Source organism: Oncorhynchus mykiss, chromosome 26 (assembly GCF_013265735.2).
Source record: "Oncorhynchus mykiss isolate Arlee chromosome 26, USDA_OmykA_1.1, whole genome shotgun sequence".
Taxonomy (NCBI): Eukaryota; Metazoa; Chordata; class Actinopteri; order Salmoniformes; family Salmonidae; genus Oncorhynchus; species Oncorhynchus mykiss.
Window position 1 is genome coordinate 28,367,860 of NC_048590.1, and position 25,897 is coordinate 28,393,756.

At 39.2% G+C, this 25,897-nt stretch overlaps 2 protein-coding genes and 1 pseudogene across 6 annotated transcripts; 2 read left to right on the top strand and 1 right to left on the bottom strand.

The window, feature by feature from the left end:
- Positions 1 to 13,912, top strand: LOC110506543 (zinc finger protein 280C). 4 transcript variants are annotated; one of them, XM_036963671.1, is made up of 20 exons: positions 1 to 332; positions 899 to 1,077; positions 1,286 to 1,500; positions 1,845 to 1,944; positions 2,161 to 2,370; positions 2,525 to 2,590; positions 2,689 to 2,798; positions 4,231 to 4,430; positions 5,765 to 5,922; positions 6,093 to 6,193; positions 6,382 to 6,528; positions 7,043 to 7,177; positions 7,366 to 7,604; positions 8,253 to 8,393; positions 9,251 to 9,313; positions 9,511 to 9,629; positions 9,736 to 9,769; positions 10,535 to 10,577; positions 10,666 to 10,712; positions 10,831 to 13,912. In XM_036963671.1, the coding sequence occupies exons 2-20, from the start codon at positions 906 to 908 to the stop codon at positions 11,546 to 11,548; spliced, it is 3,018 nt and encodes a 1,005-aa protein (XP_036819566.1). In that variant the 5' UTR covers positions 1 to 332; positions 899 to 905; the 3' UTR covers positions 11,549 to 13,912. The 4 variants fall into 4 exon arrangements, with proteins under 4 accessions (XP_036819566.1, XP_036819569.1, XP_036819567.1 ...); XM_036963674.1 differs by having other exon boundaries at positions 2,164 to 2,370; XM_036963672.1 differs by lacking the exon at positions 1 to 332 and adding an exon at positions 440 to 580.
- A 4,145-nt stretch (positions 13,913 to 18,057) lies between these two features.
- LOC110506101 lies at positions 18,058 to 20,016 on the top strand (annotated as a pseudogene).
- A 196-nt stretch (positions 20,017 to 20,212) lies between these two features.
- tex9 (testis expressed 9) lies at positions 20,213 to 25,891 on the bottom strand. 2 transcript variants are annotated; one of them, XM_021586240.2, is made up of 13 exons: positions 25,741 to 25,891; positions 25,333 to 25,489; positions 24,886 to 25,010; positions 24,693 to 24,756; positions 24,501 to 24,574; positions 24,353 to 24,398; positions 24,048 to 24,118; positions 23,704 to 23,870; positions 23,136 to 23,218; positions 22,872 to 23,045; positions 20,979 to 21,113; positions 20,654 to 20,788; positions 20,213 to 20,554 (listed from the first exon to the last, which is right to left on the bottom strand). In XM_021586240.2, exons 1-13 carry the CDS (start codon positions 25,782 to 25,784, stop codon positions 20,477 to 20,479), a joined length of 1,353 nt encoding a protein of 450 aa, XP_021441915.1. In that variant the 5' UTR covers positions 25,785 to 25,891; the 3' UTR covers positions 20,213 to 20,476. The 2 variants fall into 2 exon arrangements, with proteins under 2 accessions (XP_021441915.1, XP_036820054.1); XM_036964159.1 differs by having other exon boundaries at positions 20,650 to 20,788.
- Between the last annotated feature and the right edge of the window lie 6 nt (positions 25,892 to 25,897).

Below are 25,897 nucleotides of genomic sequence, written 5' to 3' on the forward strand. Positions count from 1 at the left end.
TACCATAGAAGAAGATTTTGGGCGGAGTAAACACTAAAATGCTTCGCTTTTTCCTCTGTTTGTCACTAGGTACCACTTCCACAAAGTCATAAACCCTGCCTATTTCTATAATTTATCTTCTTAAAGTGTGATATTAAACCAAACTGCTAACTCTAACTAATTGTGGTTTTCATGTATTTTAAAGTTATAGCTCATTTTGAGGCAGTGTTAACCTTCCTCTCAGCAAACCCCAAATTTCCCATCAGCCACCACAATATTCACAGGCGCTCCATAGAAGGTATTTCTCATTTTGTACTAAGGACAAACCACCCAGTTAAACGTTAGATTAAAAGGTAAGTGGACTCTGTACTTGGCCACTGGTATACCTAGAACGTTGGTATTGTTGAATAGCATTGAAATATATCTTAGTACTACTGCATCAGATAAAATGAAGTTGGAACAAAGAGATCTATGTTGTGTTGTCGCGCCAGACGCCATGATTGGTTGCCCACACTGTAGCTAATAATGGCTGGCTAGCAGAGTTAGCTAGCTACTGTAGTGAGCTAAAATAGATGGCAACTGGACGTTTTTGGTAGATAACGTGAGTATCGCTAGTTAACTATGTGGTGTTCTGCGTTGTATTTCTAGCTTGTTGATGTAGCTAGCTATGGTTTTTCGACGGCATATAAGCAAGAGGTCCGTTAACTAACTAGTCGCGCGGGCGCACGGCTATGAGGAATCAACGTATCCAGTTTCCTAGCTTTTCCTACTAACGTTAGTTAGCCAGGTACGCAAAACATGTTAGCTAACGTTAGCTCGCAGCTAGCTGAAGAAAACATAGCTAACTTCGTTTGACTAACTAGCTAGTTAACAGTTTTTTTTCTAGCTAACATTAACGTAACTCTCATCCATTTTTCAGCTTCACAATGTCCGAGCTTTTTATGGAATGTGAGGAAGAGGAGCTGGAGCCATGGCAGAGACAGACACCAGAAGTTAATTTGTTGGGCGACGGTAAACATGATGATGATGATGACGACGATGAACCTATATTTGTTGGGGAGCTTAGTACTTCAAAGGGCACCATTAACACCAGACCAAGTATGTTTTCTTCTCTTTGTATGGCTCAGTTAATGTTAGGTCTCGACGTCTGTTTTCTCTAGTTTGGATAGTTTGCTTACACAATGTCCTTCCATTGGATGATTTTCCCTTAGTTGCTCTACAAAGTTGGTAAATGTGATTATCAATATAGATTGTATTGCTTTGAAAATTAACCACTCTTGTTTATGTATCTGACCTGTCTTTGAAGCGAACAACCAAAGAAATGTGAAGACCACCCCAGTTCAAAGTGGTGGAGTTGGAAGACCAAGAGCCCCTAGGATGACAATGACACACAGCTCCCCCCAAGCTCATCTCACTCAGGGTCCAGTTCCCCAGAACATCATAATTCCAGGGAAAGGGTTGAACAATGCACCTCGACCCTTAACAGCAGTACCTCCACAGCCCATCATTATCAACAACCAGGTATTTTGTGTTTAGCTATATCTTTTATTTCACTTTGCTATACATTGCAAAAAAAACGCACATTACATTTGAGTCATTGAGCAGAGACTCTTATCCAGAGCAACTTACAATTACTGCATTAATCTTGAGATGGCTAGGTGAGACAACCACAGATCAGTTGTAGTAAGTACATGCTCCCTCAATAAAGTAGTTATCAGCAAAGTCGGTGCTAGTAGGAAAATGCTGATTTTTCCATGATTGTGGTGCTGGGACAGAAGAGCTTTGACTGTTTAGTTATAGAGATGTAACTTGGCTGTAATGGTGTTGGTGCAATGTTTTAATAAACGGTTTGCCTTTTTTCTTAGGGTTACATTATGACCACACCACAGTTACCGGCCAACTCAGCTTTCCTTGCTTCCCTTGGGAAACAGTATCCCCCTGGGACATCTTTCACTGTGGTTCCAGGTAAAAATAGAAATATTACATCTTAACTTGATTGCAGGCAAGCAACAAACCAAAACATAACACACATTTTTGTATTTCAGAGCAGACTAATAATTGGAAATGAATTTAGTGAATCTATGCCCTACAAGTAAACTTGTATATTCCCTATACAGCCACAGTGCACACGTACTACTTTTTTGCTGTGTTTCATATTTGTAATGTGTGTTTTTTTTTCAGCAGGCCAGCAGCACATTCTGCAGCAGGTGACTCCAGGGAAGCCTTTACCTGGGGTTATCCACAGGCCTCAAGTGCACATGATCCACAACAACGTAGTGACCTTGTCCAATGTGCAGGGCCCCGCTGCATTGTCTTCCCAGCCCAACCGCTCAAATTCTACCAACCTCCAGATTGTGTCCCCAGTTATTCAAGCCAAAGGAAACAGCTGGGGTAAGCCAAAATATCTCACTTGTTTGACCCAGAGATATTCCTGGCCAGGTCACTTGGTAAGGAAAACTCCTGACCCTCTGTGTGACCTCATGATCTAAAGATTGCATGTGACTTGTGATAATAAGTATGAATCTTTTTTTCTCCCCTTAAACAGACTATGGCAAAAGAGGTTTACCTCAAGACCAAAACAGCACAGCTAAAAAAGCAAAGCAGGACATGGGTAGGGGTTTCCTTACATCTGTTGCATGTTCTGTTATTAGCTAGATTCATTAGCACTTACTTTTTTTATTTTTACAACTGAAATTTTTGTTTTTGCAGGGTCTCCCCACGCCCAGGAGATATTAGAAAATGGCGCACGTTTTTGTAAAAAATGTCCAAAGTGTAAATTTGATTTCTACCAACAAGTTGTCATGAAAGATCACATGGTGGTGAGTTCAGTCATTCTAAAATGCATGCCTTTAGCTGTGACAATTATTTTACATAAATATTGTATAACGTTACTATTCAGGGCTTGACATTAACTTTTTTAAGCTGCTTGTACTTCGGACAAGGAGGACAGATTTTTTTTAACACCATTTTGACATCAATGCAAGGAACTACTTTTCAAAATATATATATAAATATATATATATATATATATATATATATATATATATATATATATATATATATATATTTTTTTTTACCATAAAAATACATTTTGCTGGCCTACAGTCTGCCTATTCGTGTCTCAAAATACACCACTGCCCCTTTTAAGGTTAACCTTGAGGATAGTTGGCCACCCTTGGTAGCCTATAAAATATTGCAACGTTACAATTACAACCAAATACTTTTTATGGCTTTTATATATTAAAGGGTGTCCCTGGGACGATAAAACATGTATGCGGTTCAAAACAGACCCTTGGACGGTTCTGGGATGACGTCCAAAAATCATACAACTGCTGCACATATATATATTCCATATCCACACATGGCTGCACGCAAATGTTCCAACATGCGATTAGTGAGAACACCTTTTTCAATGTGCGAGCGGTTTCATATGACAGAGATTAAAATATCTGTAAGAAATGAAGAAGTGAGATCTAAAGCTGTATAAACTGGCATGGTTTACTCACGACTAGTATTAAGCCTTTGGCTGTTGGAAAATAATATTGATTTGAAAGCTAATAGAACATGAGAAATTCTGGTTTCAACATTTCTGTGGTCATATTTTGCCTAGGCTAGACTACATCCAGGTTTTTTAACAATTAAGTTTATTATGAAATAATAAAGTTTATTATGAAATAGTTTCAAAATGTTGGCCGCCTCCGCTCAGATTCAAGGTGGGTGATGTGCGGTGCGCAACATGCACTGTCTTTCACTCTCCGGTCTTGACCATTTGATCTGAACGAAGTGCCTTGAGTATGTTGACAGATTCAAGCCTTCAGACATTAATGTTAATTATCCTGTATTTAATGTAATTCAAATTCTCATTAAAGTTTTCCTACATTTTCTGCCTCCTCCCTCATGTCAGTATCCGTCTGGACATGAGGCTGTAGCCAATATGCATATCAATTACACTTTGACGTAGACATTTTATTTATGTACATGAAAAATAGAATTGAAAATTATTTCAGTGTTTGCTTCTCACATCCAATTCTGATCGCAGTAATTATTTGATTTTTGTGATAGATTTGTTGTCCAAATGGACAAGTAAAAAAAATGGTTCTTGTCCCAAACAAGAGGACATTTGTTAATGTCGAGCCTTGCTATTAGTGCATGAACCAGAGCCTTATATAAGGCATTTTTTAAGAACTATAATATCAACTCTGCAGATTGCAATTTGTCAGCCTATTTTAATTTAAATTACTTTAATTCCAGAAATGTTGTCCTCACCTGTTGGAGTGTGTCTTCCCCTCAACCCCGAAGTCTACTTACCTTTTTGCAAGCAAGCGCATCATGCTTGTCACAGACTTCTACTATGGTAGATTTGAGGGAGACAAACCAAAATTGCAGCAGCAGAAGACCCCATTTACCTATAAGTGCCAGAGCTGTTTGAAAGTACTCAAGAACAACGTCAGGTAACTACAGCAGACTTTGCTTGCTATGCAGCTCTGCTTTTGTTTTCAATAAGCCACTGTATTCCTGAATAATACGATTATTTGTGTCGAAAAAGGGGTGTCGTGTCTTCTGCACAAAATGTGTTTTGTATAAACAAGGTCATTTTCTAATCTAAAGAACTTTTATATCCTATTTGTCCAGTGGTATAATGAAAACAATACATTTGGCATGTCACATGTTTACACAATGCACACACATTACACAATTACTGTCACCAATAAGCAGATTGGTGGACATATCTTCTACATTTATATGAACATTTATATGTAGGAAATGTTATTGGTAATGGATGGATACATCAACCAGCCTTTCGTCAATACGTCACCCCAAGTGTCTACTGTACTGTTTTGGTGCATGGAAATGGTGTTTGTGAACAAGTGTTAAAATGAGCCCTCTGCCCATGGAGAGTGATTAACTTCAATGTGAAGAGAGGAGATTCAATGTGTTTCAGCCCTCATCACAGTTTTCTCCCCCAGGTGGATGACATATCAACTCATATTCCCACTTGGGGCCAGAGATGAATAATGGCTGCTAGTTTGGATGGTGTAAGAACTGCTCCTTTGATTAAATAACTTTGCTTCAGAACGTTGCAAGAAAAGCCACTGTAAGCTCCTTTTAATGGGCAGACGCATTTGTGCTGTACTCAGTCTGGCAGCAGAGGTCATAGTTGGTCTGCATAAAAATCCCTATTAGGGGAGCTGAGGTAACAGACTGTGCTGGCTGAAAAATGGGCCTTGCCTGCCTTGTCAGTGCAGCGGTTACATGTAGAGGTCATGCGGCTCGGTGCAGCCGTGGAACACCACATCATTAAGCTAAACAAAAAGCTGTGCGTAATTGGCGGTATTATAATGGCAATTATGCATGCTTAGGAATTGAGGTGCAAGGAGTGGTCGCAATTTTTTTTTTTTTTTACCATGGGGATCCGAAGCGCAGGTTTGGTGTTGCACTCAGGCCACGATCTGTTGAAGTATTGTTGAATGCGGCTTCACTGTAATTTGGCTCAGTACATTAAGTTTTTCTTTTTCCAAATGGTTGAAGTAGGGTAGTTAGTTATTTATGCATATATTTAATTATTTAAACGTTTGACTAAAAAGCTAATGAGCTTTTTTACAATATATTCACAACATTTATGAAATTTGCTCTGGGCGACTGGATAGTAGTTATATTTTTTTATTAATAGCTTGTTTAAAAATAACATTACAGTTTACAATGAAAAAAAATTAAAGATAAACGGCAAAGCTCACACCCATCTTTGTTTCTTTGGCATATCTTGCACTTTGCGGGACTCTTGTAGGTTCATGAACCACATGAAGCACCATCTGGAGCTAGAGAAGCAGAACAGTGAGAGCTGGGAAAGCCACACTACCTGCCAACACTGCTACCGGCAGTACTCAACCCCATTCCAGCTGCAGTGCCACGTTGAGAGTGCCCACAGCATGGTCGAATCTTCAAGTAGGCATACCAGTCAATAGCAACCAACGAAACTTCAGTGAAACCATACATTTCACCTTAACATATTGAACACTGTCTCAAGCAATCATACATTGTACATAACTTTATAACTAATCAACCTGTCCTTAACAAGTTGGGCCCATTTTTAGTCATTTGTTCTTGTTTTGTAGCCAATTGCAAGATATGTGAATTAGCCTTTGAGTCTGAGCAAGTGCTCCTGGAACACATGAAGGACAATCACAAGCCTGGAGAGATGCCCTATGTCTGCCAGGTACATTTTATCAATCATGTTTTTATATTAGTCTGTTCACAAAGAAAAGTTATTCAGTTGTTCGTAGAGATGCCCTGGTACTACAATCAGGAATTTAAACATTTAATTCAAGTTATTGAATGGATTTGACTTGCAGTCTTCCTGAACCTTTTATTATTCAAACTAATACTTTAATTGTCTTCTTCCAGGTGTGCAACTACAGGTCTTCATTCTTTACCGATGTGGACACACACTTCCGTACGGTGCATGAAAACACAAAGGATCTCCTTTGTCCGTTCTGCCTTAAAGTTCTTAAAAGTGGTCATGTCTACATGCAGCACTATATGAAGCATCAGGTAAGAGGCTTAGTTATATTGGGTACTTTTCTATTGTTAAATGTGCAACAATCCATGATCAATAAATATGTTGATTGGGTCATTTTTGATTGATGGGGCTCATGTTCTGACTGACCTGTAATTTCATGTCAGTTTCCTGATGGTTCAGCCTCTTAAAGCAGTGTGAATGCAGCAAATAGTTTTTCTCTCTGAGTTAGAGTTTTATAGCTGGCTGGTTTAAAAAAAAAAAATTGAACACTCTTGTGAGTTACCCTATTGGCTTTCTTTCTGAGGTTGGATTGATTTGGTTGTCTGCTGAACACCTTGCTGTAATACATAACTATCTTACAGCAATGTCTGCTTCCTTTCTCCTGCCTAATGGGCTCTCTGGCAAAAAACAAACCAAATCAACTCCACAAATCACTGTATGTAGCCATAGAACAAAGAAATAGCTGAACCTATTATCTACCTATATGCAGTCTTGTGTTATCTTGACTCGTGCTTTTCTATTGTACTTGTTTTGTAAATTCACCAGAAAAAAGGAATTAATCGTTGCGGGAAATGCAGGCTGAATTTCCTCACCTACAAGGAGCGTGTGGATCACAAGACTCAGCACCATAAGACTTTCCAAAAACCCAAAGCTCTGGAGGGCCTTCCTCCTGGAACCAAGGTTAAACTCTTCTTATTTAGTCTAGGAAAACATGTAAATACCTCTGTACCAAGTATCTACAATATAGATAAAGTCAATGGCAACCGCAATAAACCCTCATTTGAAAGCAAGTTCTATTACAAATGTTTCAATTACGGCATGAATTCAGATAATCTTAATTTGATCTGTTCTTTTAATACATTTTACAGGTGACTATCCGGGCCTCTCTGACAGGGCCATCTCCCAGTTCCGCCCGTGCTGCTGACAAATCCAGTGTCAGTGTCATACCAGAGGTCCCAGGCATGAAGGGAGCCATGAAGGCAGCCAATGTAAAAGCTCAGAGCAGTACATCTACCACACAGGGCAGCAGTGGGGGGAAAGGCAAGGGCGCAGTGAGCAAAAAGCTCCTCAAGCAGCAGAAGAACAACCATGTGTTGCAGAGTCTCAGGTCGGTACATCACTCAGTCAACTAGTTTTTTTTCTCATGGTGCAAACTACATAGTTTCTGTTATAGAAACTATGGTCAGGGACAATTTCTTTTCATGGTTGGTTATGAACAGGGCTCTAAATTAAAGCGTTTCATTGGTAGAACTGGTGCTCTCAACATCAAGTTAGGAGCTAATAAGGTTACATGACTGAACAACAGGTAAACAAATACCTGCGAGTGGTTTTGGAACAGCTTGTGAAATAGTTCATGAATGTATAACCAATTCACAATAGAACACTGTGCTAGAAACAATGTGTTTTCGCTGTAGTGATGGTGTAACCATGACCGTAATGAATATGTGCTTGCTTTTATGTCTAGTTCACTCAAACAACGGTACGGCGAAGCCTAATCATTACAACAATTATTATCTGGGAGATTGTATTCATAGTCGCACAGTGCTCCCAAAATAAAATGTCAGGTCGCATAGCAAAATATTTAGGAGCATATGTGACCAAAATGGTCGCACTTCAGAGCCCTGGTTATCAATATATTACACCAATCAAGTAACTTGTATGTTTAATAATGCATCTCAGAATGTTTTACTGGAGGTAATAGTACTTCAGGTATAAATGAAATAATGACGCTCAAATTAATTCTCTACTTTTTTAGTATTGGAGAAAGACGACATACCTGCATTGAGTGCTACTCGGAGATTCATGACTTCTATAGTCACTATCCCATGGTTGCAATTTGTGGTGCATGCAAGTATCGGACGAGTTGCAAAACATCCTTTGGAAACCATATGATAAGGTAAAGCATCAGATTCATAACGCATATATACACTGAGTACAAAACTTTAGGAACACCCCTACAAGGTGTCAAACGTTCCACAGGGATGCTGGCCCATGTTGACTCCAATGCTTCCCACAGTTGTCAAGTTGGCTGAATGTTCTTTGGGTGGTGGGACCATTCTTGATACACATGAGAAACTGCGTGGAAAAACCCAGCGGTGTGCAGTTCTTGACAAATTGGTTCGCCCGGCACCTACTACCATACTGTTCAAAGGCACTTAAATATTTTCTTGCCCAGTCACCCTCTGAATGGGGCACACACACAATCTGTCTCAATTGCCTCAAAGCTTAAAAATCCTTCTTAAACCGGTCTCCTCCACTTCATCTACACAGATTTGAAGTCGATTTAACAAGTGACATCAATAAGGGATCATAGCATTTACCTGGTCAGTCTGTCATGGAAAGAGTAGGTGTTCTTAATGTTTTGTGAACAGTGTGTATGTCCATTTTTACATTTGGGTTATTTAGCAGATGCTCTTATCCAGAGCGACTTACAGGAGCAAGTAGGGTTAAGTGCCTTGCTCGAGCACATCGACAGATTTTTCACCTAGTCGGTTCAGGGAGGATGTTTTATTGTTCATATTAAATATATATTATACAAAATAAAGTCTTGAGTCACCCTGAGGAAGGAACAGTGATGCTGAAACATTGGTAAATAACCATTAAATTGCTGGGAGTTTAAACATGGAGTGTGCCACTTTATTTTTATAGTTTATTTGCCGTTAGTCAGCACCTCCACACAAACCATTTTTCTGGGTGTGTGCCAGCTCATGTTTTTGAATCCATATTAAATATATACAAATATATTTTTGTCAGGTTCCATAGTGCCATCTCAAAAGAGAGATTCCGGAAAATGAGGAAAATCCCAGTTGTCCTAAGGTACGTGTCCCTAACTAAACAAATCTGGTCTCAAATCAATTCTTTAATGTTGCCATTGTTCTGCACTTTAGTTTTTGGTAATGACTTATTTATGTAGTGTTGCATTTTCACCAAATATGACCAAAATTAAGCGCCATGCTAGTTTATTCTATTCCATTAGGTTCATTATGAATCACATTTTACCTGCTGTCTTGCAGGAATTTAACCCTTGTCTGTCTGAACTGTGACTTCCTGGCTGATGCGCATGGAACTGACCTCATGAGCAAGCATTTGATTGACAGACCACACCACATCTGTAAGGTCATACTAGAGAAAGGTATAAGGTTTATCACATTCTTCACAACCAGATGCTTAGGTGTTGCATTTTGTTTATATAATAATAATAAAACCTGTCTGCATGTCATGTTTTTCTTGTCTTGCAGGAGAAGGTGGTGCTGTAGATGACGGCATTAGAGGGTGAGTAGCTACTCTCCCAATGCAGCAGATAACGAGAACATTCTAAAATAAAAGTAACACCCCTCATAGTGTTGTAATGAGATTCTCAGAATTTGATCAAATACTTGTGAGACTTCCAACTCCCTGACCTATGAGTTTGGATGCATCCATTATTTTGAGAAATCTTTACCATATACTTTTTACATTAAGCTAATTGGGATGCATATTAAGTGGATTTTTTTTATTTTTAAGAACTTCGCAAATGCAAGTGGGAGCTTTGGCCTTAATTAATACCAGAGAACATTGCTTAATTAATGTGTGCCTAAAGTTAGGTCATTTTGTCATTGGGAAGCTGCTGAAATGAAAGGTCATTGTTGAATTTCTTTTGCAAGAATATCCTCGTCTTAATTTGTTGTATTCCCTTGAGAAGCCAAACGCACTAACAATACACGAGATCAAGTTCAAATGTAATAATTTCATAAATATGTTGTTCCTCCTGAGATTTTAATATGTACAATTCAATGCTAATTGAATTGTTTGAAGAATAATTTGTCTGGACAAGGACATTGGTACTTTTGCTTCATGATTAATAACTAAATTAAATAAATAAATAGATTAAATAACTATTTGGATACTAATTCTGTGCTGATAAGCCGGTCTTAATTATGCTCTGAAAATTAATTTGACGTTTTCATTACCATATTCTAACGCGATCTCCAAAGTAGTTTTATTAAAAGGGCTCTACGTTTAATGGATTTGTCGCGATTCTCTTTTGTTCTGTTTCAGAAATAAGCAAGGGATCTCTGCTCTGATGTTCCCTGATATCCAGGTACTATAGCTGGATTGTACCTGAGAAACACATATGTTTGATTTTGAACTGTTTCCTCAACCCAGCACCTCTCTTTATTTTTACATAGAATGCTGAAACTGCCACAGTGAGTGGCGCTTTTGACCAATTCCACAGGTAATTAAAGGGTGGTCCACACAAAATAGAACCTAGAAATATTTTTCCCATCTTCGATGGAGTTGATTAGATTGATTTGGTACGTTTCTCTCCCCCCCCCCTCCCTTCTCTTTCACAGCGTTCCCAGATTGGTGGAGACCTCCAATGTCTTGTGTATCACCCCAGCTGCTGAAAGAAGGGATGGGCCAGAGGTAATGCATGTTCAGACCCAAGAGTCAGGAAGAGGTGCTGTAATTCTACTAGACAACGATGATGCAGCAGTTAACCAGCTAGGAGAGGCAGAAGTGCAAGGGCTTCCACATATCTCTACAGTGGATCAGAGCCAGGGAGTCACACAGGCTACAGAGCTAGAAACACCCATGGAAAGTTCAGTTGAGGAAGACCAGTCTTTGCAGTCAGGGCCCATGGATAGAGAAACAACCATAGGAAACTCAGTTGAAGGGGAGTGGAGAGAAGAGCAGTCTTTGCAGTCAGGTCTCATGGAAAGTGAAACACCCATGGAAAGCTCAGTTGAGGGGGAGCAGAGGGAGGAGTGGGCTTTGCAGTCAGCGACCAGGTCCCCCACTAGTTCTGTGGCCTGTGAGTTAGATGGGGAGACGGTGCGTTTGCATGAGTCATTAAGCAAACCGGAATCTGTGAGCTTTGACGACAGTAAGGTCAGCGCTTCCCTGGAGACCATCCCCTTTAAGGTTGTAGACCAAGAGGTGAAAGATATCGTGGAAGCAAAGGACATCTCGTCCTCTCAAAGTCCAGCTGACGTCCTGCATCAGAGGGCAGACGAGAAAGACATTCCCTCCAGTCCTAAAACACTGAAGGGATCGGCGTCCTCGGAGTAGTTAGAAGTGGACCGGATGTATTTTTAAGAATACTGCATATCATTGAAATGTATTTCTCTTCCCATTTTCTTAAACTTGACTGTCCTTGACCAGATGGAGATGAGCTGAGACGTGTTATGTGTTTATTAGATTTGGCATTTGGAAAAACATGTATCATTTTTTTCTAACATCAGTGCAAGATTTGACTTCTGTCTGTCAAACTTACAATTTGGTTGTAAGCTTTCAATGAAAGTGAAAATGGTACACTGAATAATTTGACTTTCTGTAGTGTCGAAAAATACAAATTCTGAATGTTTATGCTTTCCTTTATCTGAACCTGTACTCAAGTGTGAAAAATCATTGAAATATCTTCACTATCCTTCCACTGGTAGATATAGGCCTTTTGTTTATTTTGGATACCTCCTCTACTTCCATTGACATTTCATAGGTGCTTTTGTGTATTTTTAAATTACTATAATCTATCACTTTCCCTTTGATCATCTGTATGTCATTAGTTTGAGAGCACTCCAATGGACTTGAATCATTGAGGGAGTTTGAGTCAAAGGAACTGCGGCGCACCGGTCTATGGCCCGTCACATGAACAGGCAAAAGCAGTGGGGTGAACTGAAAATCTTCTTTACACTCTCTTGGGTAATTCATTCTAATCATTTTAAATCGAACAGTAGTCTGCGTTGCTCGGTCATGTCAACAGGGCAGCATGGTGCATCGTCCAGAAACACTTTGCCATAACTTGTTTGACAATTCAAGCATTTTTTTTTTTATTGTAAAGGTAGATGGTGTTTTGATCAAAAGCAATCACTTTTTCACTTGAAACCAGTATCTTATTCAATACTCCACGTGCTTAACCTACGTCAGAGATGATTTTGCCATCAGCCAGAGCGGGGCACCTGGCTCTAAAAAGAATGCAATCGCTTCATCCAGTGCAAACTCCTCCCACTGGGGACAACTGGGCCAGGTAATCTAATCCCCTCAGTGTTTCCATTGCAGTCGTGCTAACATGTAAATAAACTTTGGTAATACAGTATGAAATCTGCTATTGAGACTTGATTAAGAACGGACTGTCCATGTTCATTATGGTTGAGAGGTGATCAACTAGTCTGTAGGATCATCACTGCCCAGCTTACATGAAAAGTAATAAAATACATTGATTCCCCAGTTACCTCACAATAGTTGTTGTAAATTACAAGCATCTTGATAGGTTTAACACTGACAGGAGTGTTGACTTAGCACTGAAATGTCTTCACCTTTGCTATGAATGTGATCATTGTGCCATTTTGTGTTTAGTTTGGTGAATTTTCAGCTGATGGGGAGGTTGAGGATGCAAAAAGCTTGAGGGAGAAGTGTGACGAGTTGGTGCGTAAACAAGCTAGAGATGAATTGAATTTTTTTGACAGGTGACAGCAAAGGTGTCGCTCTTGGCCAGCATGTGCAGATAATACATACAGAATTATCCCAAGCAGTGAAGCTAGACTGTTTTCTTGCATCCTTAAAATAGACAAGAATGGGGAAGTAATAATGTCTAATTATTATGTTTTATTATATCCTGTGTGTAACATCAATCCACCAGAATTGCCTGATAGTTTTTATTGTGATCAATGGATTGTACTGTACCAGTATTAGAGGACCTGTCAGTGCAGAAAGGGTACACCACTATAGTAGTAGTAAACTAAAACCTAGATTTATCTGTTTCCTTTGTGGGATCCTCCAGACTGTATATCACTGTTCAATCTTTATTTACTTTCTTGAGGGAAATTTAACAAAAGAAACAATGAGAGCAAAGACTAAATTCTGTCATATTATTTCAGCATCTCCTTTACTGGCGGGGCACAGTAGGCCCAAATACAATACTCAGTTGTCACCTCAGGCAAAGTCGTTTTGAAGATTTACAGATGAGTTCTCAGAGGGAGGCACACTTCTGTCAAATTTCAGGGCACCTCGAGGAGCAATGCCACCTTGTGAAGTGAGAACACCTCACGTATGCACAGGCCCCACCCCCTAGTCATTTCTATCTGTATTTGTTGTGCAAGTGTTCCAAATGTCAGCTAATGATGCTCAATGGGAACACGCTTCATAGAATGGCTGACAGTATATGACAGTTTCATCCAAGGAGCAAGAGACTTTGAAAAGTGAAACTCAAAGATTGTCTCCCTTTTGACTTCTATGCATATGCAAATCCTGTAAAACCTTCAAAGTCAATTCTGGATGTCAGTACCACTGCATTTTTTTCATTGTTCCCCTCTAATCAGGGACTGATTTAGACCTGGAACACAAGGTGGGAGCAGAAAACCAGCGGGCTCTGGACCTCAGAGTAAGAGTTGAATAACCTTTCTGTAAAGGCAAGATAAAAATAAAATGTGTTTATTATGCTCCCTGCATCATTGTGAAAAGGATCAAAATGAAATGAATTGCCTTTGGATCACCTGAAATCAAGTGATATCATAGCCCCATTTCTGAAATCAAGTGAGAACATGGCCCCATTTCTGAAATCAAGTGATATCATGGCCCCATAATTTTTCAGGCTTCAAGAAGATATGCCTTCAGAAAGTATACCCCTTGACTTATTCCTCATTTTTATTTTACAGCCTGAATTCAAAATGGATTAAAAACAATATTCTCACTCATCTACACACAATAACCCATAATGACAGTGAAAACAGTTTTAGGAGTTTTTTAACTGTATTAAATGAAGTACAGATATCTAATTTACACCCCCGAGTCAATACTTTGTAGAAGCACATTTGGCAGCGATTACAGCTGTCTTTCTGGGTAAGTCTAAGAGCTATCCTCACTTGGATTGTGCAACATTTGCCCATTTTGTTTTCTAAATTCTTCAAACTCTGTCAAATTGGTTGTTGATCATTGCTAGACAACCAATTTCAGGTCTTGCCATAGATTTTCAAGTAGATTTACGTCAAAACTGTTTTACTCAGCCACTCAGGAACATTCACTCCAGTGTAAATCTGGCTTTTTGTTTAATATTATTGTCCTGCTGAAAGGTGAGTTAATCTTCCAGTGTCTGGTGGAAAGCAGACTGAAGCCGATTTTCCTCCAGGATTTTGACCGTGCTTAGCTCCATTCCTTTTCTTTTTTATCCTGAAAAACTCCCCAGTCCTTAGTGATTACAAGCATACCCACTTCATGATACAGCCACCACTGTTCTTGAAAATATGGAGTGGTACTCAGTAAAGTGTTGTATTGGATTTACCCGAATCATAACACTTTACATTGAGAAGGAAAGTTAATTGCTTTACCACATTTTTTGTTGAATTACTTTAGTGCCTTGTTGCAAATAGGATGCATGTCAATTAGGTTAGTATTGTGGAGTAACTACAATGTTGCTGATCCATCCTCAGTTTTCTCAGGGGCCTTGCGGATAATTGGATGTGTGTGGGGTACAGAGATAAGGTAGTGATTTAAAAAAAAATGTTTAAACATTATTATGGCAATGCCATTTATGACTTGTTAAGCATATTTTTACTCCTGAATTTGTACAACGGGATTGAATACTTATTGACTCAAGACATTTCAGCTTTTCATTTTTTATTAATTTGTAAACATTTCGAAAAACAATTAAACTTTTATGTGTGTAGGCCAGTGACAAAAAAATCGAAATGTAATCTATTTTACATTTAGGCTGTACAACATTTGGAGTAATTCAAGGAGTGTGAAAACTTTAAGGCATTGTAATATAATTCTTGTGACAGCTTTACTGACAATACTTCTGTCCCCAGCATCGATCAAATTAGAACTTTTTTTTATATACCAGTAATATGAAATCAAGTAATATCAGGCCCACCCTTAAGGACCTGCCAATTGGACAAATTATTTTAGAAAAGTATTCAGAGTTAACTAGACCGGGGTAATCCTATTATTGTCCTTCAATTTAAAAAAAACGACAAAATACATAGATATCCATTGTACAAACTATATTGTATTTAGATAGTTTGGAGGGGGTGTCATGGCATGGGAGAGAATTGGGACTTGTGTGTGGATGGGTAGGTGATATGTTGTCTGATTAACTATTGTGTCAATAATTTAACTGATTCTGCGCAGTACCTGTAACGTTACCTTAGGGAAGACGGGAGGACCAAACTGACTTTTTAACCAAATACATTCGAGTTTGTTAGGCACAAAAGGCGCGATGTTACCAAGACGACTGGAAGCAAAACAAATTAAGCAAAGTGGCAGATGAAGATTACATTTTTGCCTGGTGAAACATACAAATCAACGAGCGGCTTGCAACAGCTCCACGCAATGATGGTAAATGACTTGGTTGTCGATTATGTTTTCCATGAAAATGATCTAGCTATTCGATGGTTAACGACGTTAGCTAACTTTAGTTAATTTACCTAGCTAGCTCTGAGGTTCCCAAACTTCAAACTTGTTTGCGTCTGGGACCACTTTTGTGATAGACCCATCAGAATATCAGAACACAACTCCAACTTTACAGTGCGATAAAAAAACAAAAACAGGATACAAGCAGTTTTACTATAACTGCAGTGCACAAGTCTCGGTCACTGAGAAATAACATTTAAGGCTCTTTTGGCATCAGATAAAATGTTGCCATTTTAAAATACATTCCCTGCAATTCTACACATTTTGCCTTGAGGCAGAGAGAATATTTCAGTTGTAAAGCTTAAATTACAGGGCATTATGCTCAAAACAACATTTGAGGAATGCAAGAAGAATCCAGTTGAACAAATTGATCATTGATGGAGCACTGTGGATACTATATCCCTGTGCCTCCCAGGAACACGTGCATCTGGAACCTCTTAAGGATCTGACCCTTTTTAAAATTTTCGCCAAAAATGACATACCCAAATCTAACTGCCTGTAGCTCAGGACCTGAAGCAAGGATATGCATATTATTGATACAATTTGAAAAGTTAACACTTTGAATTTTGTGGAAATGTGAAATTAATGTAGGACAATACAACACATTCGATCTGGTAAAAGATAACACAAACAAAAAAACATGCGCTGATGGAATTTAGATTTTGGCCACTAGATGGCAGCAGTGTGTGTGTGTGCAAAGTTTCAGATTGATCCAGTGGAGCATTGCAATACTACACAGTAGTTTGTATCAAGTCTGCCCAAATGTGCTGAATTGGTCAATTGATACATTTCAAGTACATAACTATAGAGAACATACAAAAATGATATAGTAATACAACATTTAAGTTTACACACTCCCAGAAATGTCATACATAATGGATCATTGGCTTATACACTAACTTTCACACATCTAGATGGCAGGGCAGGGTGGGTGTAGAGACAGCAGGGGTTCAAACTTTAAACTGTAGAACCCAGTTCCTACATTTGAATATTAAAATTTATTTTATTAAACAAAACCATGATACATTTTATCTCTAAGACCCTCAGGATGACAAATCAGAGCAAGATTGAATATAAGTACATTATTGACCTTTCAGATGTGAATGTATCAAACCATTTGCCGTGATAAGTTGTTGTGCACTCCTCAAATAGCATGGTATTTTTTCACTGTAAATTTTGCTACTGTAAATTGGACAATGCAGTTAGATTAACAAGAATTTAAGCTTTCTGCCCATATAAGAAATGTTTATGTCCTGGAAAGTTTTCTGTAACTTACAACGTCATGCTAATCACATTAGTGCACGTTAGCTCAACCGTCCCAGTATAGGGACAACGATCCCGTAGAGGATTTATTAAGAACATCAATAGCGATTCATGATATTACATTATATTGTATTGCACCCTCAACTTACACAGATCCCTTGTCTAAAATTGGTTGATTCTGTTGGTGCTAGTAATATTCATTAAAATGAACCCACTTTGGAAATTAACCTAGCTGTTAGTGCTAAGTAAGCCAGGCTAGCTAGCTAGCTTGAGCGGTACTCCAAAGTGTATTTATATTTTATTATTCCCACTGGTAGTAGCCAGTATGTATTTGCTTGATATATGACATTAACTTATGCGGTCTTTCCTCGAGGCTTCATTGAGCCAGCAGCTCAACATGACGCACAGTCAGCAGCAGAGGGTGATCTCGGAATTGACGGCAGAAGGTGCAACGAGAAGACCAGACAAAACGCATCACTAAGGACAGACAATCTAATGAGTGAGGAGAGACTTGAAAAGAAGGGATACCTACGCAAGGTGCAAGGCGACGCACAATTGGCCAAGCATTGTCCGGGTTAGGGAGGGTTTGGCCGGTAGGGAAATCCTTGTCTCACCGCGCACCGACTCCTGTGGCGGGCCGGGCGCAGTGCGCGCTAACCAAGGTTGCCAGGTGCACTGTGTTTCCTCCGACACATTGGTGCGGCTGGCTTCCGGGCTGGATGGCGCTGTGTTAAGAAGCAGTGCGGCTTGGTTGGGTTGTGTATCGGAGGACGCATGACTTTCAACCTTCGTCTCTCCCGAACCCGTACGGGAGTTGTAGTGATGAGACAAGATAGTAGCTACTAAACAATTGGATACCACGAAATTGGGTTAAAAATACATTTTAAAAAAGAGAACAGATAAACCCCAACATGAGGGGGTTGGCAAGGTTGACATTAAGGGATGCCCTTTTTTTTACTGAACCAAAGTACAACAAATTCCAGTACTGATCTTTCTGATTCCTCCCCTATGTGTAGATTAAATGCAGGCAATATATGGAGCATGTAAATAGCTCATTTAAATTTTCTGGCAAGTGATCATAATCTTCGGTCAACCCAAAAATACTCTTGACTTGCCTGATGGGAAAGTGCCTTTCAGACTTTAATAAAAATCCAAGGGTTAGTGTATCAACAATAATCTGTCCATAGTTTTTGCAGGATGGATGTTTTATGTTGCTGTTAATGTTTCCTTTGTAATTTTAGTGTTGATCTCCGTGAGTTGGAGGGGAAGCTCAAGTCTGCATAACTAAACCTGGAGAGGGCCGCACAGATTGCTGAAAAGGAGTCTGAGATATGAGACAGTGGTAAATTCATAAATGTCCTTTCCCAGGGTAGAAGCGACATCTGAGACTTGAACCAAAACACTTGTTGGTTGTGCTTTTTGTGAATACATATTTTTCTCTGACATTAGCGTCTGGAGGCTGATATTGCCCGTAAGATGAAGAGCGAGCCTCTGTGGAGCAGGAGAAGCAACACCATAAGCGCTACGAGGAGGTGGTACAGTACCAGCTGGAGCAGCAGCTGGAGGAGAAAGAGCACAAGAGCCAGCAGACTGAGTGGAGACTGATGGAGTGGGAGAAGATGGAGGCTGAGAACAGACGCATCCTGGAATTTGCCAGTTACCAGCAGCTAAGGAGAAGAGCAGAATGGAGAACGTCAGAGAGCGAGGTCAGGCGAAAGAACACCTTCACCAGATGGTAAGAGGGAGAAAAGTCACTTAATTTGCAAAACACTTGGCTATGTTCATATTTAAGAACATGTTCTAGTCTTTTTTTTGTGTACAAAGTGAGAAATTATTACAACAATATTAATGGTTGTTGAGGAATGTCTTCTAGCTCACTGAGAAGATTGAAATGGAGAGGCATCAGCGTAACGAGATGGAGCGTGTTTGTGAAGAGCTTTGTCAGGAGGAGCAAGCTGAGGCTGCAAGGCAGAAACAAATCGTAAGCAAGCATATTCACATTTTATAATTTCCTAAATTTCCAAACCGCCTTTAGAGGATTCAACCCTTTTTAAACGGGTTAACAGGAAGATATGGGGAGGAGAATCAGACAGAGGCTGGAGTTGCAGCAGACCTGCCAAGAGCAAATAGCCTTCAAGGAAATGCGGAGGCAGGCTGAGAAGGTGGAGGAGGAGGCCTTCAGGCAGATGATGATGGCCAAGTTTGCTGAGGACGACCACATAGAGCAGATGAATGCCCAGAAACGTCGCATGAAGCAGCTTGAGCACAAGAGGGCTGTGGAGAAACTGCTGGAGGACAGGAGACAGTAGTACCTGGCTGACAAGGTACAGTATATTGCTCTCATCATGAACACACTTGTGCACTCTTTACCAACATCAAAGTGGTGCTATTGTAACTGAAGCTTTTCTGTTTAACACTGTTTTGTCTGCCTCAGAGGTAGTGGTACCTTAAGGAACAGTTGTTGAATGTAAGTTTGATCTCTCTTCCCAAGGAATGTGAGGCTGAAGAAAGAGCAATGGAACAGGAGAGGGAGACATTGCGTCGACAGATCATTGAGGAGGAAAGGTAAAGACTTCTCAAACTACTGGGCTATCTACCTAAGGTAAGGGAGAGGAGGTTGTCTTAGTTTTTAGTTCTACTGCAAGTGTTTTCTTTGTGTTTTTCTTTCAACTCTGGTCATTGGCTGTCAATTCTTTTGATGCAATGTTGCTCCAGCAAGATCCCACTTTTGAAACTGACTATGTTATTCTCAAATGTTAAGGGCATATTCTGGGAAGATGACCTTGAACACTGATGAGGACTTCAGAGGCAATTTCCAAAAGCGACAGGCCGACATCTTTGATGAAGAGGGCTGGGGAGATGATGAATAACCACTTTCTATACTACACCACTAGATGGCATTATTGGGTAGATGCTGTCTAGTGTTTTTTTTGGTGTATCAAATGGTGGATTTCTTATGGCGATGGTGTACTCAAATGTTGCAATGACTAATTTGTATCCCACTAGCTGCATATCACAACACCATAAATCCTATCATGGAGGTGCAGCAATTTTCAGTTGAAGCCATTTAGTAATTTAAAAAAAACACAATTTCCTTTATTAGGTGATGATGCAACTACAGTTTTAAATTGATTTAACCCCATTATTGTAATAAAATGTTAACTTTTAAAATCCAACTGCATTACAAATATATTCTGTATAAATGAACAATGCATACATACTACATGACTTACATACAATGTTAAAGGCCACATAATTAATGTTGTAGCTAACCATAAGAATACATTCAAGGCAAGCAGGATTGTATTACATACATTTTTCAGTATTGCTTTAAGATTTCCCCCAGTCAAGAGCTTTCATGAATTCCTCTTCTGTAAATGACAACATCTTGGCAGCTTCAAAATGCATCTGCTCAAGCAAGAGGGAAAATATGTCAGTTTGATAAGGAGAAATATCAATAATGATACTGCCGTGTAATAATTACTTGCATTTAATATGAAGACTTACTTTTTGCCTTTTCAGTATATCAATCAGTTTGAGCTGTTTTTTAAAACCCACTATCAGTTCAGCTTTTTGCTTTTCCAGCTTCTTGTTTTCAGCTTTTAATGTTTCTATTTTTTTATGCTCCTGGTCTGCTGTGTCCTTTTGGAAAGGATAGACATAAAACAAGTCTATTTAACCTGGGTTATGCAACAAGTGACAGAAGCCAAATTTGAATACCAAACTCCGTACCATGCTATTAGTATAGTTCCATCTATCAATACAATTTACAGTGTAAATTATGATCGATGTGATCACTAAATGCACTGATAGGTGGTGTGGTTTAATTTACCTTGCTCATCTGCTTGATCTTGGTCAGTTGTGTCTTGGACCTCTCAACTTCCTCCAAGGCTCTGTTCAGTCTTACCTCTATGGCACTGTGATTGGTTGCTGCCTGTTTTTGTGCTCTCTTCAAACCCTCGATTTCCTTTGTTAAACACACACAGGGGCAAGCTAATTCAGTGAAAGCATTTTATGTAATGTTTGTATAGCGCACCAACACACATTTTCAAAAGCACTGTAATGGTAATATTTGGTTAGATATCTACAAAAACTGACTGTCATCACAGTTACTTATTAACTTTATATTTCAGAAACGAAACGCTAATAGTTAATTTAAACCAATAATTGTTGTGATTAATCAATAGGAAGCCATCAACCATTCATTTTTCTTTTCTTTGGGAGTGGACATACAAAGTGTACAAAACATTTTGGAATGCCTGCTCTTTCCATGACATAGACTGACCAGGTCCCTTGCTTTTTTTCAATCTTTACTAACGACATGCCACTGGCTTTGAGTAAGGCCAGTGTGTATGCAGATGACTCAACACTATACACGTCAACTACTACAGCGACTGAAATGACTGCAACACTTAAAGAGCTGCAGTTAGTTTCAGAATGGGTAACAAGGAATAAGCTAGTCCTAAATATTTCCAAAACTAAAAGCATTGTATTTGGGACAAATCATTCACTAAACCCTAAACCTAAACTACGTCTCCTAATGAATAATGTGGAAATTGAGCAAGTTGAGGTGACTAAACTGCTTGGAGTAACCCTTGATTGTAAACTGTCATGGCCAAAACATATTGATACAACAGTAGCTAAGATGGGGGGGGGGTCTGTCCATAATAAAGCGTTTGTCTACCTTCTTAACAACACTATCAACAAGGAAGGTCCAACAGGCCCTAGTTTTGTCGCACCTAGACTACTGTTCAGTAGTGTGGTCAGGTGCCAAAAGAGTGACTTGGGAATATTGCAGTTGGCTCAGAACAGGACAGCACGGCTGGTCCTTAAAAGTACACGGAAAGCTAACATTAATGACATTCATGTCAATCTCTCATGGCTCAAAGTGGAGGAGAGATTGACTTCATCATTAACTGTTTTTGTAAGAAGCTGTCCGTTTAAAATACTAGCACACAGCTCAGACACTCATGCCACCAGAGGTCTCTTCACTGTCCCCAAGTCCAGAACAGACTATGGGAGGTGCACAGTTCTACATAGAGCTGCCTTGGCAACAGCTAATGTGGATTCATAATAAATACAATACAAAAACACCAGGTGAAATGCTCCACCAGTCAATGTATATCCAGCCACCTTGACACAACTGTGGGAAGCATTGGAATCAACATGGGTCAGCATCCCTGTGGAATGCTTTCCATGCCCTGACGAGTTGAGGCGATTCTGATGGCAAAAGGGGGTGCAACTCAATATTAGGAAGGTGTTCCTAATGTTTTGTACACTCAGTGTATCTCTCTGTTGTGATCCCTCCCAGTGGGAAATATTATACAACCATGTTTTACTCCACCCCTGGTCAAGGCGAGGGAAATGTCGCTGGGGGATTTCTCTGAATTCCAAAGATATCTGTCACATGAGAGCCGCACTATCGCCAGCTGCAGGAGAGGTTCACCTTACAGGCTGATCATGTTAATGAGACCATGCCAGGCATTCCCCTGCTGAGGGGTTGATTTCATCCTTCATTAACAACTGTGTCTAAGCTGTATAACGTCCCCCTCCCCATTCAGCAATAAGACATTAACAGCTATCTCAACTGCTGTCTACACACATCTAGGTTTCTCTCAAGTCACTGTTCATGGACTTTCATGGTTACAATATGTGCTGTTTAATATGACCAAAATGACTAACTAGAAAGAGAATAAATGTAATAACTTTTATCCTCGACACCCACCTTCTGTAGAGCAGTTACTTGTTGCTGAAGCCCATCACCTTTTCTGTTAGACTCCTCCGCTAAAGCTCTGTGTTTCTCTATCTGGGTTTGCTGAATGTTTGTGGTCTTCTGTAGTCTAGCTCGATCCTCCTCCACCTCCTTTATGTTGGTGCTTAAACTACTGTTTGCATCATCCTGGAACAAATAAATGTTTTATACTTGTTTCAATGTTACATTTTACTCAAAAATATACCTAATTTCCATCTCTCATATTTCTATCATTACCTTTTTGTTGCACTCATATGATAGCCGGTTTAATTCTTCTTGCATTACACAAAGTTTTGCTTTGAGAAAACGGATTTGAGCATCTAAAACACAGCACACACAAAAAATATTATACTATAGTTACATAAAGAATTATATCATTTTTAGGATATGCGAGATTATATCATTTTAAGAATATGCAAGAAGTTCAAACTAAGAAGGCTGAAACAATTGATATTCTGGAACTCTGATAAATAACTTTTTTTTTTTTAATTAATGTTTTTGCAAAGATCCATTCGTGTGCTCCAGATGTGATATTTTGCCTTTACCTCCCTTATCTCACCTAATTTGCTCACATCGTATATAGACTTGTTTATACTGTATTATTGACTGTATGTTTGTTTTACTCCATGTGTAACTCTGTGTCATTGTATGTGTCGAACTGCTTTGCTTTATCTTGGCCAGGTCGCAATTGTAAATGAGAACTTGTTCTCAACTTGCATACCTGGTTAAATAAAGGTGGAATAAAAAAACATATTGTGAATGTGTGAGAAAGCCACAAAGTGTAATAAATGAAATCAGAATTCACCTGATCCCAGCTCATCCCCAACACTGGGCATGATATCTTCCATAAGATTGTCATGAGTATCTCCATCATCCAGCTTCCCCTCAATGTTACGTATTGTTTTAGACAAGGAAAAATCCACAAAATCTTCAAGAACTGCAACATCCTCAACTGCAGCTGCCTTTGTTGTTCTGAAATAAAATAACAAATAAACAAAATACAACTCAAACAAAAAATTGAAAAAGTAAAAAACATCAGGAACTGATATCCACAATGCTGGACACTCATTAAGCCATAACCTTTCACAATCTTCCAATGTTTCCAATAGATATTTGTGTGAACGTTTTTGATAAGGAGAACATTCTTACTGTGCTTTTCTCTGGTTTCCATGTCTGTTTTGTGAATTGGATTTTGATGTGACCCTTTTCTTTGGCATTACCTGAGCAACGGAAATATGATTTGGGGAGAATTTCAATTGCATTTCCTTGATTCCTCGCCGCCTTCTCAAGACCATTGGATGAGAAGGTCAGAGGTCCCTCCCCTCTGACCTTCTCATCCAATGGGTTTTGAAAAGGCGGTGAGGGGAGAGGACGGGAGGAATCAAGGAAATGAAATTACCTTTGCGTCTCTGAGATGTTACATTTTACCTATCATACTGAATTGAATACTGCACCTTAGTAGTGGGCTTCATAACTGAAGATTCCAGCATGTTCACATTCCTAAAGACAAATACATTTGTATTATAGGCTGTTCTCATATATTCTTATCCAGTCTACTACACTGAAATGCTATACGTTTAGACCAATGCAATATTTTATTACTTGAAATCCTCCTCCTCAATGTCAACATCAAGGTGGAAAGAGATTGGCTTTGACAAGACTTCATTTTGGTCACTCTGAAAAAAAGAAAGAAAAATTATGTTTAAATAAAACAAATATGTCTAAAAATGAATGTTTTATGTTGTTTTGAAGAGTGTCAATTGGTCAGGTAGCTAGCTATCTTAAACCGCTTACCATAACCTGTTCCGCTTGCCTTACTAGTTCGGCTGTTTTTGCCTCCAGCTCTGCATTTATACGTCTGGAATGGGAGAAATATTATTTATTTTATTACAATAGCCATCTGGTTACAGCATATCATATGATACAGTCTACATTGACTCAATAGATGTTTGGCAATGGGTACAGATGTTTGGGCAAGGAACCTTACTTGTATTCCTCCTCTTTAGCAAGTAGGTCTATCGTGGATGGTTTCTTTGAGTGGACAGAGGCTGGACGTCTCACAGATTTTCCTCCTTGAGACTTTTCTGCCTTGGATGACATGGGTCTTTTGGTCTGAATAAACAAATGTAGTAAGTTAGGTAGCTAATTACAAATATATCAGTTGTTGGTTATTTTTGTCAACAGGCATATAACATTTCAAAGGAACAACGCTTTCGTTGAAAGTCAGGCTGCGTATAATATAGTTTTTAGCTAACATGCTAACTATCTAGCTAGCAGTTAGCTAACTTAGATCTTAAACAGCGATATAACTAGGACACATAAAGGTGGCTATAGATAGTTAGTTATTCTTGTATTTAACTTGTGAATGGGTATGTTAACGTTTTTTAGCAGTAGAAAACTGTAGCTAGTTGTTTGAAACAATACATTGACTCACCTCATGCATTCTTCTTTCAGACATTTTGATGTGCTGAATCTGGCGGGTGGCGTTGCGGTTGCATAGCAACAAGTCATGGCCAAATGTTTTTCTCCGCTGTGCGACAAGGCGAAGGAACACACACATTTGCTGTGCTCGCGGTTTTCCATAATCTTGACTTTGATACATTTAAGAAAAAGATGATGTTAGGGACCCATTGTGGACTAATGAACACATTCATTTGAGTTGTTTGCTAAACATAAAATGTGAAAAGCTGAAATGTGCAAATGGGGACAGCCTTTACGAAGGCTAACATATTCGCTACATGTCCACACATGGAGCATAATGCAATTGACATGTTCATGTGTTTACCATTGATTTTAAATAATTGCATTCAAATTAAATAGAAATGTCTAACTGTTATCTTACAAACTCATTGGATTATTGAAGACCACGTCCATAGTACGGCTCATTCATACATTTTTATAAAGCATTTTTACTGTGGGCATTTAAGCCAAATGTTGCCATTAGGCACACAGTACTTGGCTGCTCACCACCGCTGTGTGAGAAAAAAAAGCTCTTAATT